This window comes from Pseudophryne corroboree, chromosome 8 (assembly GCF_028390025.1).
Source record: "Pseudophryne corroboree isolate aPseCor3 chromosome 8, aPseCor3.hap2, whole genome shotgun sequence".
In the NCBI taxonomy this organism is placed as follows: Eukaryota; Metazoa; Chordata; class Amphibia; order Anura; family Myobatrachidae; genus Pseudophryne; species Pseudophryne corroboree.
Window position 1 is genome coordinate 449,451,717 of NC_086451.1, and position 13,555 is coordinate 449,465,271.

Genomic DNA, 13,555 nt, shown 5'->3' on the forward strand with positions numbered 1-13,555 from the left:
TGTGCCCGGCCGAGCTGGATGCACACTAGGAGCTCTCCTGAGCTCCTAGAAGAAAGTATAGTTTAGGTTTTTTATTTTACACAGTGAGACCTGCTGGCAACAGGCTCACTGCAGCGAGGGACTAAGGGGAGAAGAAGCGAACCTACCTAAGTGGTGGTAGCTTGGGCTTCTTAGGCTACTGGACACCATTAGCTCCAGAGGGATCGAACACAGGACCCGACCTCGTCGTCCGTTCCCGAAGCCGTGCCGCAGTGCCCCTTACAGAGCCAGAAGCAAGAAGGTGGTCCGGAAAATCGGCGGCTGAAGACTTCTGTCTTCTCCAAGGTAGCGCACAGCACTGCAGCTGTGCGCCATTGCTCCTCATGAACACCACACACTGTGGTCACTGATGGGTGCAGGGCGCTGGGGGGGGCGCCCTGAGCAGCAATATTAACACCTTGGCTGGCAAAACTAACACCATATATAGCCCCAGAGGTTATATAGGTGTATATTAACCCCTGCCAGAAACAATAAAATAGCGGGAGAAAGCCCGCCGAAAAAGGGGCGGAGCCATCTCCCTCAGCACACTGGCGCCATTTTTCCCTCACAGCTCCGCTGGAGGGAAGCTCCCTGGCTCTCCCCTGCAGTCCTGCATTACAGAAAGGGTAAAAAAGAGAGGGGGGCACAATTTAGGTGCAGTATATATATTATATAGGCAGCTATAAGGGAAAACACTCTGTATAGGTGATATCCCTGTGTTATATAGCGCCGTGGTGTGTGCTGGCATACTCTCCCTCTGTCTCCCCAAAGGGCTTTGTGGGGTCCTGTCCTCTGTAAGAGCATTCCCTGGGTGTCTGCTGGGTGTCGGTACTGCTGTGTCGACATGTATGATGAGGATAATGATGTGGAGGCGGAGCAAATACCTGTGAATGTGATGTCACCCCCTGCGGGGTCGACACCAGTGTGGATGGACTTATGGAAGGAATTACGTGACAGTGTCAGCTCCTTACATAAAAGGTTTGACGACATAGGACAGCCGGCTACTCAGCTTGTGCCTGTCCAAGCGTCTCAAATGTCAGATTTAGGACTATCTGGTGTGCACTGGCTCCTCCCCCTATGACCCTCCTCCAAGCCTCAGTTAGGAACTGTGCCCGGAAGAGCTGACACAATAAGGAAGGATTATTGAATCCCGGGTAAGACTCATACCAGCCACACCAATCACACCGTACAACTCGTGATACTATACCCAGTTTACAGTATGAAAACAACTGAGCCTCTGAAGAGATGGCTCACAACAAAACCCGATTTTTGTAACAATAACTATGTACAGGTATTGCAGACAATCCGCACTTGGGATGGGCGCCCAGCATCCACTACGGACTACGAGAAATAGAATTACCGGTGAGTAAATTCTTATTTTCTCTGACGTCCTAGTGGATGCTGGGGACTCCGTAAGGACCATGGGGATTATACCAAAGCTGCCAAACGGGCGGGAGAGTGCGGATGACTCTGCAGCACCGAATGAGAGAACTCCAGGTCCTCCTCAGCCAGGGTATCAAATTTGTAGAATTTTGCAAACGTGTTTGCCCCTGACCAAGTAGCTGCTCGGCAAAGTTGTAAAGCCGAGACCCCTCGGGCAGCCGCCCAAGATGAGCCCACCTTCCGTGTGGAATGGGCTTTTACAGATTTAGGCTGCGGTAAGCCTACCGCAGAATGCGCCAGCAGAATAGTGCTACAAATCCAGCGCGCAATGGACTGCTTAGAAGCAGGAGCACCCAGCTTGGTGGGTGCATACAGGATAAACAGCGAGACAGTTTTTCTGACTCCAGCCGTCCTGGAAACATACATTTTCAGGGCCCTGACTACGTCCAGCAACTTGGAATCCTCCAAGTCCCTAGTAGCCGCAGGCACCACAATAGGTTGGTTCAAGTGAAAAGCTGAGACCACCTTAGGGAGAAACTGAGGACGAGTCCTCAATTCTGCCCTATCCATATGGAAAATCAGATAAGGGCTTTTACAAGACAAAGCCGCCAATTCTGAAACCCGCCTGGCCGACGCCAGGGCCAACAGCATGACCACTTTCCACGTGAGATATTTTAAATCCACAGTCTTAGGTGGTTCGAACCAATGTGATTTCAGGAATGCCAAAACCACATTGAGATCCCAAGGTGCCACTGGGGGCACAAAAGGAGGCTGAATATGCAGAACTCCTTTGACAAAAGTCTGAACTTCAGGCAGTGAAGCCAGTTCTTTCTGGAAGAAAATCGACAGAGCCGAAATCTGGACCTTTATGGACCCCAATTTGAGGCCCAACGTCACCCCTGCTTGCAGGAAGTGCAGGAATCGACCCAGTTGAAATTCCTCCGTCGGGGCCTTCATGGCCTCACACCAAGCAACATATTTCCGCCAAATGCGGTGATAATGTCTTGCGGTGACATCCTTCCTGGCTTTGATCAGGGTAGGGATGACTTCCTCCGGAATACCCTTTTCCTTCAGGATCCGGTGTTCAACCGCCATGCCGTCAAACGCAGCCGCGGTAAGTCTTGGAACAGACAGGGTCCCTGCTGCAGCAGGTCTTGTCTGAGCGGCAGAGGCCATGGGTCCTCTGCAAGCATCTCTTGAAGTTCCGGGTACCAAGCTCTTCTTGGCCAATCCGGAACCACGAGTATGATTTTCACTCCTCGCCTTCTTATTATTCTCAGTACCTTGGGTATGAGAGGTAGAGGAGGAAACACATAAACCGACTGGTACACCCATGGTGTCACTAGAGCGTCCACCGCTATCGCCTGAGGGTCTCTTGACTGGGCGCAATATCTTTTCAACTTCTTGTTGAGGCGGGACGCCATCATGTCTACCTGTGGTTTTTCCCACCGGTTGACCAGCATTTGGAAGACTTCTGGATGAAGTCCCCATTCTCCCGGGTGGAGGTCGTGCCTGCTGAGGAAGTCTGCTTCCCAGTTGTCCACTCCCGGAATGAACACTGCTGTCAGTGCTAACACATGATTCTCTGCCCATCTGAGAATCCTTGTGGCTTCTGCCATCGCCATCCTGCTTCTCGTGCCGCCCTGTCTGTTTACATGGGCGACCGCCGTGATGTTGTCTGACTGGATCAGTACCGGCTGGTTTTGAAGCAGGGGTCTTGCCTGGCTTAGGGCATTGTAAATGGCCCTTAGCTCCAGGATATTTATGTGAAGAGAAATCTCCTGATTTGACCACAGTCCTTGGAAATGTCTTCCCTTTGTGACTGCCCCCCAGCCCCGAAGGCTGGCATCCGTGGTCACCAGGACCCAGTCCTGTATTCCGAATCTGCGGCCCTCTAGTAGATGAGCCCTCTGCAGCCACCACAGCAGCGACACCCTGGTTCTGGACGATAGGGTTATCCGCTGTTGCATCTGGAGATGGGACCCGGACCATTTGTCCAACAGGTCCCACTGGAACGTCCTTGCGTGGAACCTTCCGAATGGAATTGCTTCGTATGAAGCTACATTTTCCCAGGACTCGTGTGCATTGATGTACCGACACTTTTCCTGGTTTTAGGATGTCTCTTGACCAGAGATGACAATTTCTCGGCTTTTTCCAGTGGAAGAAACACTCTTTTCTGGTCTGTGTCCAGAATCATTCCCAGGAACAGAAGACGTGTCGTCGGGACCAGCTGTAACTTTGGAATATTGAGAATCCAGCCGTGCTGTTGTAGCACTTCCCGAGAAAGTGCCACCCCCACTATCAACTGTTCTTTGGACCTCGCCTTTATCAGGAGATCGTCCAAGTACGGGATAATTAAAACTCCCTTCTTGCGAAGGAGTATCATAATTTCGGCCATTACCTTGGTAAAGACCCTCGGTGCCGTGGATAACTCAAACGGCAGCGTCTGGAACTGATAATGACAGTCTTGTACCACAAATCTGAGGTACTCCTGGTGCGGAGGGTAAATGGGGACATGCAGGTACACATCCTTGATGTCCAGGGAGACCATGTAATCCCCCTCGTCCAGGCTCGCAATAACCGCCCTGAGCGATTCCATCTTGAACTTGAACCTTTTGATATAAGTGTTCAAGGCTTTTAAATTTAAGATGGGTCTCACCGAACCGTTTCAGTACCACAAACATTGTGGAGTAGTAACCCTTTCCTTGCTGAAGGAGGGGTACCTTGACAACCACTTTCTGTGAATACAGTTTTTGAATAGCCACCAACACTACCTCCCTGGCAGAGGGAGTTGCCGGCAAGGCAGATTTTAGGAAACGGCGGGGGGGAGACGTCTCGAATTCCAGCCTGTACCCCTGAGATACTACTTGAAGGATCCAGGGATCCACTTGTGAGAGAGCCCACTGTGTGCTGAAAATCCTGAGACGTGCCCCCACCGTTCCCGGTTCCGCCTGAGCAGCCCCAGCGTCATGCTGTGGACTTACCGGACGCAGGGGGGGACTTCTGCTCCTGGGAACTAGCTGTGTGCTGCAGCTTTTTCCCCCTTCCTCTGCCCTCGGCAGAAAGGATGAGCCTCTAGCCCTCTTATTTTTCTGGGGCCGAAAGGACTGTACCTGATAATACGGTGCTTTCTTTTGCTGTGGGGTAGCCTGTGGCAAAAAGGTTGATTTCCCAGCAGTAGCTGTGGAACCGAGGTCTGAAAGACCATCCCCAAAAAGTTCCACCCCTTTATAGGGTAAAACTTCCATGTGCCGCTTGGAGTCGGCATCACCTGACCATTGCCTAGTCCATAACCCCCGTCTGGCGGCAATGGACATAGCGCTTATTTTTGATGCCAGCCGGCAAATATCCCTCTGTGCATCACGCATGTATAAGACCGCGTCTTTTATATGGTCAATCGTTAGCAAAATATTGTCCCTATCCATGGTATCAATGTTTTCCGACAGGGAGTCTGACCACGCAGCTGCAGCACTGCACATTCAAGCTGATGCAATAGCGGGTCTCAATATAATGTCAGTGTGTGTGTATATAGCTTTTAGGGTACTTTCCTGCTTTCTATCAGCAGGTTCTTTTTAGGGCGGCCGTATCCGGAGACGGTAGTGCCACCTTCTTTGATAAGCGTGTCACACTTGTTTCCCAATCCGCCCCTGTCCCCAGATGTGAATGGCCCAGCGGATCCAGTGCTGGATCCGCTGTCCAATGACCCACAGGCGACGCAGGAGGTGAAAGTGGCCGTGCCTGAGTGCGGTGGCTCCATTAAGTTAATGGAAGCCCTGGACAACAAAATTGCATTCATGTCCTCCTCCCAATCCCTTCCCAGTCCCAAACACTAATTATTTTAGTTTTTTCTATAAAAATGTACAATATACAACAAGTATGATGAGCAGGCAGGCAGCGGGCATTGGCAGCATCGAACTGAGATGCAAATTAGTGGCGGAATGCTGGGTCAGTTGATGGTGGGCGAGTTTGTAAGCCATTGGTGGTGGCAGCGGGCATCGTCTCAGAGGCAGTAGCGGGCAATGGCAGGATTCGGCGGACATTATGGCTGTAGTGCCTCACCAGCCACTGACCTCACCACACTTCTTCCTACTACTGTGACATAAAGACTTAAATATATATGTATGCATATATACAGTACACTTACACAGATTCTCTTTTAAAGGGTTATTGACTGGTGTACAGGGTAACGGACACAATTATACTCAGTGTTGGTTTACATGCACATTGTACATTTGTTGAAGTTATTAATATACTGTAGGTGAACTAGGATATTGTGGTGATATTTGCATGTTAATTGTAAGGGTTCATTGCATAAATGTTTGTGAAAACTGTCTGATTAATTTAATGTTGCACAGTTCCTGCCACAAGAAGACTTCAGGACACATAGTTTCATAATAATAGAAATTGTTTAGTATTTTTCCTTGTGCAAGTTGTGAAAGAAACGATTGACAAATAAATGTAATTGTAACTAGCTTGTCAACTAATTACAAATTTCCTGAAGCTACAATCTGATTTAATAAATCAGTTCTCTGTTGAGACAAAACTTTGAACAACCATTGATGTGGGCACATCCTCCTTACCTCTCTGTAGAGAACCTAAGGCGGAGTTTCAGACTACCAGGTAAAAGAGAACATAACCACTATACATTACCAATTTACCTGTATACTCACCTCACGAAGGAAGCAACCCAAGAACACACCTATCGGGGTATTACACTACCTTTCATATAATAGGTTTCCAGTGTAAAGATGCCCAATCCCTAGTTCCATTCATATAACACATTCAACACAGTGACAGATCTGAACAGATATCATTGTTGTGCTACTTACTCCAGAACTTGTTGGTGGGGTTGATCGGCAGTCCGCCGTGCTCCACAGAACACGTATACACATCCCCCTGTTTCGGGATCTCCGCTAAGTACAGGAATTTACTGAAGGAACCATCTGGTGCGGGGTAGAAGTCTGTCTCTGTCACCCCCAACGTCACAGGCTGATTATTCTTCAGCCAACTCATCTTGATAACCGGGGGAAAGAACTTGGTAGCCAGACAGATCAACATACAAGGTTCACCGAGAACCACAGGCTCCTTTGTGAATACATGTAAATCCGGGGCAACTGCAGGGAAAAAATATATTGTTACTGTTCAATAGTGCAGGGGTTCTCAAACTTTTTAGAATCTTAGGGGTATATTTACTAAGCTCCCGATTTTGACCGAGATGCCGTTTTTTCTTCAAAGTGTCATCTCGGTTATTTACTAAGCAAAAATCTCGGCAGTGATGAGGGCATTCGTAATATTTTGGAAGTCCTAGGAAAAAATCACGAATCAATACACCATCGGTTAAATACGCCTGCAATTTGGTAGAAATCGGTCATTTACTAAAAAGTGCAAATCACAAACACTGCCGACAATAGCCAAACACTGCCGTGCAGAAATACAATTCGTGAAAAAGTGCTAAAAAAAAACCAGACCTGCTTTTTTTATCCCGTGTTTGGATAGGCATGCACGGATCCATGAGATCCGTGCATGTTTATCAGTGGGAGGGGGATGGGAAAGTGTTTATTTTTTGAAAAAAATTGCGTGGGGTCCCCCATCCTAAGCAAAACCAGCCTCGGGCTCTTTGAGCCGGTCCTGGTTGAAAAAATATGGGGGGAAAAATGATAGAGGTTCCCCCATATTAAACAACCAGCACCGGGCTCTGCGCCTGGTCCTGGTTCCAAAAATACGGGGGACAAAAAGCGTAGGGGTCCCCCGTATTTCTGAAACCAGCAACGGGCTCCACTAGCCAGATACATAATGCCACAGCCGGGTGGGACACTTTTATATAGCTCCCGGCGGCCCTGACATTACATAACCAACTAGTCACCCCTGGCCAGGGTACCCTGGAGGATTGGGGACCCCTTCAATCAAGGGGTCCCCCCCCTACAGCCACCCAAGGACCAGGGGTGAAGCCCGAGGCTGCCCCCCCCCCCACCCCCCCATCCAAGGGCTGCGGATGGGAGGCTGATAGCCGTTGTGTAAAAAAATGAATATTGTTTTTAGTAGCAGTACTACAAGTCCCAGCAAGCCTCCCCTGCAAGCTGGTACTTGGAGAACCACAATGTAATGCGATGTACTCTGGAAAGGTAAGTATAGGAGAAATGGGTGCAGTGTGTGTGGTGTGGGCCCCCCGGTACTCAGGGGCCCGTATGCACCGCACACACTGCCCCTATTATAAAAACGCCAATGATAAGGGGCTCTCCTGTGTGGCATAATGTGTATAAGAAGCTCTACTGTGTGACATAATGTGTCTAAGGGGTACTACTGTGTGGTGTCATGTGAATAGCTATACTTTTCTGTGGCCACGCACCTTCCCAATGAAGCCATTATTTCTCTGACGTCCTAGTGGATGCTGGGACTCCGTCAGGACCATGGGGATTAGCGGCTCCAGGGCACAAAAATAAAGCTTTAGGATCAGGTGGTGTGCACTGGCTCCTCCCCCTATGACCCTCCTCCAAGCCTCAGTTAGGTTTTTGTGCCCGTCCGAGCAGGGTGCAATCTAGGTGGCTCTCCTAAAGAGCTGCTTAGAAAAAGTTATTAGGTTTTTTATTTTCAGTGAGTCCTGCTGGCAACAGGCTCACTGCAACGAGGGACTTAGGGGAGAAGAAGTGAACTCACCTGCGTGCAGGATGGATTGGCTTCTTAGGCTACTGGACACCATTAGCTCCAGAGGGATCGAACACAGGCCCAGCCATGGAGTCCGGTCCCGGAGCCGCGCCGCCGACCCCCTTGCAGATGCCGAAAAGTGAAGAGGTCCAGAAACCGGCGGCAGAAGACTTTTCATTCTTCATGAGGTAGCGCACAGCACTGCAGCTGTGCGCCATTGTTGTCACACACTTTACACCAGCGGTCACGGAGGGTGCAGGGCGCTGGGGGGATGCGCCCTGGGCAGCAATGATAATACCTTGTTCTGGCTAAAAAATACATCACATATAGCCCCTGGGGCTATATGGATGTATTTAACCCCTGCCAGGTCTCACAAACACCGGGAGAAGAGCCCGCCGAAATAGGGGGCGGGGCCTATCTCCTCAGCACTACAGAAACAGGGTAAAACAGAGAGGGGGGGGCACTTTTTTGGCGTTTTTTGATATGTTAAGCTGCTATAAAGGAAACAACACTTCTGTAGGGTTGTTCCTATATATTTATAGCGCTTGGGTGTGTGCTGGCAAACTCTCCCTCTGTCTCCCCAAAGGGCTAGTGGGGTCCTGTCTTCGATAAGAGCATTCCCTGTGTGTCTGCTGTGTGTCGGTACGTGTGTGTCGACATGTATGAGGACGATGTTGGTGTGGAGGCGGAGCAATTGCCTGTAATGGTGATGTCACCCCCTAGGGAGTCGACACCGGAATGGATGGCTTTGTTTATGGAATTACGTGATAATGTCAGCACGTTACAAAAATCAGTTGACGACATGAGACAGCCGGCAAACCAGTTAGTACCTGTACAGGCGTCTCAGACACCGTCAGGGGCTGTAAAACGCCCTTTACCTCAGTCGGTCGACACAGACCCAGACACGGCCACCGAATCTAGTGTCGACGGTGAAGAAACAAACGTATTTTCCAGTAGGGCCACACGTTATATGATCACGGCAATGAAGGAGGCTTTGCATATCTCTGATACTGCAAGTACCACAAAAAGGGGTATTATGTGGGGTCTGAAAAAACTACCTGTAGTTTTTCCTGAATCAGAGGAATTGAATGAAGTGTGTGATGAAGCGTGGGTTAACCCCGATAGAAAACTGCTAATTTCAAAGAAGTTATTGGCATTATATCCTTTCCCGCCAGAGGTTAGGGCGCGCTGGGAAACACCCCCTAGGGTGGATAAGGCACTCACACGCTTATCAAAACAAGTGGCGTTACCGTCTCCCGAAACGGCCGCCCTCAACGGCCGCCCTCAAGGATCCAGCGGATAGGAGGCTGGAAACTACCCTGAAAAGTATATACACTCATACTGGTGTTATACTGCGACCAGCCATCGCCTCAGCATGGATGTGCAGTGCTGGGGTGGTTTGGTCGGATTCCCTGACTGAAAATATTGATACCCTGGATAGGGACAGTATTTTATTGACTTTAGAGCAATTAAAGGATGCTTTTCTTTATATGCGAGATGCTCAGAGGGATATTTGCACTCTGGCATCGAGAGTAAGTGCGATGTCCATATCTGCCAGAAGAAGTTTATGGACGCGGCAATGGTCAGGTGATGCGGATTCCAAACGGCATATGGAAGTATTGCCGTATAAAGGGGAGGAATTATTTGGGGTCGGTCTATCGGATTTGGTGGCCACGGCAACAGCCGGGAAATCCACCTTTTTACCTCAGGTCCCCTCCCAACAGAAAAAGACACCGTCTTTTCAGCCGCAGTCCTTTCGTTCCTATAGGAACAAGCGGGCGAAAGGACAGTCATATCTGCCCCGAGGCAAAGGAAAGGGTAAGAGAGTGCACCAAGCAGCTTCTTCCCAGGAGCAGAAGCCCTCCCCGGCTTCTGCAAAGCCCTCAGCATGACGTTGGGGCTTTACAAGCGGACTCAGGGGCGGTGGGGGGTCGACTCAAGAATTTCAGCGCACAGTGGGCTCACTCACAGGTGGACCCCTGGATCCTGCAGGTAGTATCTCAGGGTTACAGGTTGGAATTCGAGAAGTTTCCCCCTCGCCGCTTCCTAAAGTCTGCTCTGCCAACGTCTCCCTCAGACAGGGCGACGGTATTGGAAGCCATTCACAAGCTGTATTCTCAGCAGGTGATAGTCAAGGTACCCCTCCTACAACAGGGAAAGGGGTATTATTCCACACTATTTGTGGTACCGAAGCCGGACGGCTCGGTAAGACCTATTCTAAATCTGAAATCTTTGAACCTGTACATACAAAAATTCAAGTTCAAGATGGAGTCACTCAGAGCAGTGATAGCGAATCTGGAAGAAGGGGACTTTATGGTGTCCCTGGACATCAAGGATGCTTACCTGCATGTCCCAATTTGCCCTTCACATCAAGGGTACCTCAGGTTCGTGGTGCAAAACTGTCATTATCAGTTTCAGACGCTGCCGTTTGGATTGTCCACGGCACCTCGGGTCTTTACCAAGGTAATGGCCGAGATGATGTTTCTTCTGCGAAGAAAAGGCGTATTAATTATCCCTTACTTGGACGATCTCCTGATAAGGGCAAGGTCCAGAGAACAGCTGGAGGACGTAGTAGCACTAACCCAAGTAGTGCTGCAACAGCACGGGTGGATTCTGAATTTTCCAAAATCTCAATTGACCCCGACAACACGTCTGCTGTTCCTGGGAATGATTCTGGACACGGTTCAGAAAAAGGGGTTTCTTCCGGAGGAGAAAGCCAGGGAGTTATCCGAACTTGTCAGGAACCTCCTAAAACCAGGAAAAGTGTCTGTGCATCAATGCACAAGAGTCCTGGGAAAGATGGTGGCTTCTTACGAAGCGATTCCATTCGGCAGATTCCACGCACGAACTTTTCAGTGGGATCTGCTGGACAAATGGTCCGGATCGCATCTGCAGATGCATCAGCGGATAACTTTATCGCCACGGACAAGGGTGTCTCTTCTGTGGTGGTTGCAGAGTGCTCATCTGTTAGAGGGCCGCAGATTCGGCATACAGGACTGGGTCCTGGTGACCACGGATGCCAGTCTGAGAGGCTGGGGAGCGGTCACACAAGGAAGAAACTTCCAGGGAGTATGGTCAAGCCTGGAGATGTCTCTTCACATAAATATACTGGAGCTAAGAGCGATTTACAATGCTCTAAGCCTGGCAAAACCCCTGCTTCAGGGTCAGCCGGTGTTGATCCAGTCGGACAACATCACGGCAGTCGCCCACGTAAACAGACAGGGCGGCACAAGAAGCAGGAGGGCAATGGCAGAAGCTGCAAGGATTCTTCGCTGGGCGGAAAATCATGTGATAGCACTGTCAGCAGTGTTCATTCCGGGAGTGGACAACTGGGAAGCGGACTTCCTCAGCAGACACGATCTACACCCGGGAGAGTGGGGACTTCATCCAGAAGTCTTCCACATGATTGTGAACCGTTGGGAAAAACCAAAGGTGGATATGATGGCGTCTCGCCTCAACAAAAAACTGGACAGGTATTGCGCCAGGTCAAGAGACCCTCAGGCAATAGCTGTGGACGCTCTGGTAACACCGTGGGTGTTCCAGTCAGTGTATGTGTTTCCTCCTCTGCCTCTCATACCAAAAGTACTGAGAATTATACGGCAAAGGGGAGTAAGAACGATACTCGTGGCTCCGGATTGGCCAAGAAGAACTTGGTACCTGGAACTTCAGGAGATGCTCACGGAAGATCCGTGGCCTCTACCTCTAAGACGGGACCTGCTTCAGCAGGGACCGTGTCTATTCCAAGACTTACCGCGGCTGCGTTTGACGGCATGGCGGTTGAACGCCGAATTCTAAGGGAAAAAGGCATTCCGGAAGAGGTCATCTCTACACTGGTAAAAGCCAGGAAGGAGGTGACTGCACAACATTATCACCGCATTTGGAGAAAATATGTTGCGTGGTGTGAGGCCAGGAAGGCCGCCACGGAGGAATTTCAACTGGGTCGATTCCTACATTTCCTGCAAACAGGATTGTCTATGGGACTCAAATTAGGGTCCATTAAGGTTCAAATTTCGGCCCTGTCGATTTTCTTCCAGAAAGAATTGGCTTCAGTTCCTGAAGTCCAGACTTTTATAAAAGGAGTACTACATATACAGCCCCCGGTTGTGCCCCCAGTGGCTCCGTGGGACCTTAATGTAGTTTTGGATTTTCTCAAATCCCATTGGTTTGAGCCACTCAAATCGGTGGATTTGAAATATCTTACATGGAAAGTAACCATGCTACTGGCCCTGGCTTCAGCCAGGAGAGTATCAGAATTGGCGGCTTTATCGTATAAAAGCCCATATCTGATTTTCCATTCGGACAGGGCAGAACTGCGGACGCGTCCTCAGTTTCTGCCTAAGGTGGTGTCAGCGTTTCACCTGAACCAGCCTATTGTGGTGCCTGCGGCTACTAGCGATTTGGAGGATTCCAAGTTGCTGGACGTTGTCAGGGCATTGAAAATATATATTTCAAGGACGGCTGGAGTCAGAAAATCTGACTCGCTGTTTATACTGTATGCACCCAACAAGCTGGGTGCTCCTGCTTCTAAGCAGACGATTGCTCGTTGGATTTGTAGCACAATTCAACTTGCACATTCTGTGGCAGGCCTGCCACAGCCTAAATCTGTCAAGGCCCATTCCACAAGGAAGGTGGGCTCATCCTGGGCGGATGCCCGAGGGGTCTCGGCATTACAACTCTGCCGAGCAGCTACGTGGTCGGGGGAGAACACGTTTGTAAAATTCTACAAATTTGATACCCTGGCTAAAGAGGACCTGGAGTTCTCTCATTCGGTGCTGCAGAGTCATCCGCACTCTCCCGCCCGTTTGGGAGCTTTGGTATAATCCCCATGGTCCTGACGGAGTCCCAGCATCCACTAGGACGTCAGAGAAAATAAGATTTTACTTACCGATAAATCTATTTCTCGTAGTCCGTAGTGGATGCTGGGCGCCCATCCCAAGTGCGGATTGTCTGCAATACTTGTACATAGTTATTGTTACAAAAAAATCGGGTTGTTATTGTTGTGAGCCGTCTGTTCAGAGGCTCCTACGTTTGTCATACTGTTAACTGGGTTCAGATCACAAGTTGTACGGTGTGATTGGTGTGGCTGGTATGAGTCTTACCCGGGATTCAAAATCCTTCCTTATTGTGTACGCTCGTCCGGGCACAGTATCCTAACTGAGGCTTGGAGGAGGGTCATAGGGGGAGGAGCCAGTGCACACCACCTGATCCTAAAGCTTTATTTTTGTGCCCTGTCTCCTGCGGAGCCGCTAATCCCCATGGTCCTGACGGAGTCCCAGCATCCACTACGGACTACGAGAAATAGATTTATCGGTAAGTAAAATCTTATTTTATTTATTATTACCAGTTATTTTTATAGCGCACATATATACTGCTGTGCTTTACAGAGAAGATTTTGTCATTAACAGGGTTAATTTTTGTTAGGAGCCAATTAACCTACCAGTATATATTTGTATTGTGGGAGGAAACAGGAGTATCTGGAGGAAACCCACGCAAGCATGGGGAGCATATACAA

The 13,555-nt window shown here is 49.5% G+C and overlaps 1 protein-coding gene across 1 annotated transcript in view; it reads right to left on the reverse strand.

The window, feature by feature from the left end:
• LOC134949571 (mamu class II histocompatibility antigen, DR alpha chain-like) overlaps positions 1 to 13,555 on the reverse strand; it is a 138,069-nt gene that overhangs the window by 19,502 nt on the left and 105,012 nt on the right. The window contains exon 3 of the mRNA XM_063938229.1: positions 6,231 to 6,515. Within this exon, the coding sequence (XP_063794299.1) occupies positions 6,231 to 6,515 (285 nt within the window). The remainder of the gene's footprint in view (positions 1 to 6,230; positions 6,516 to 13,555) is intronic.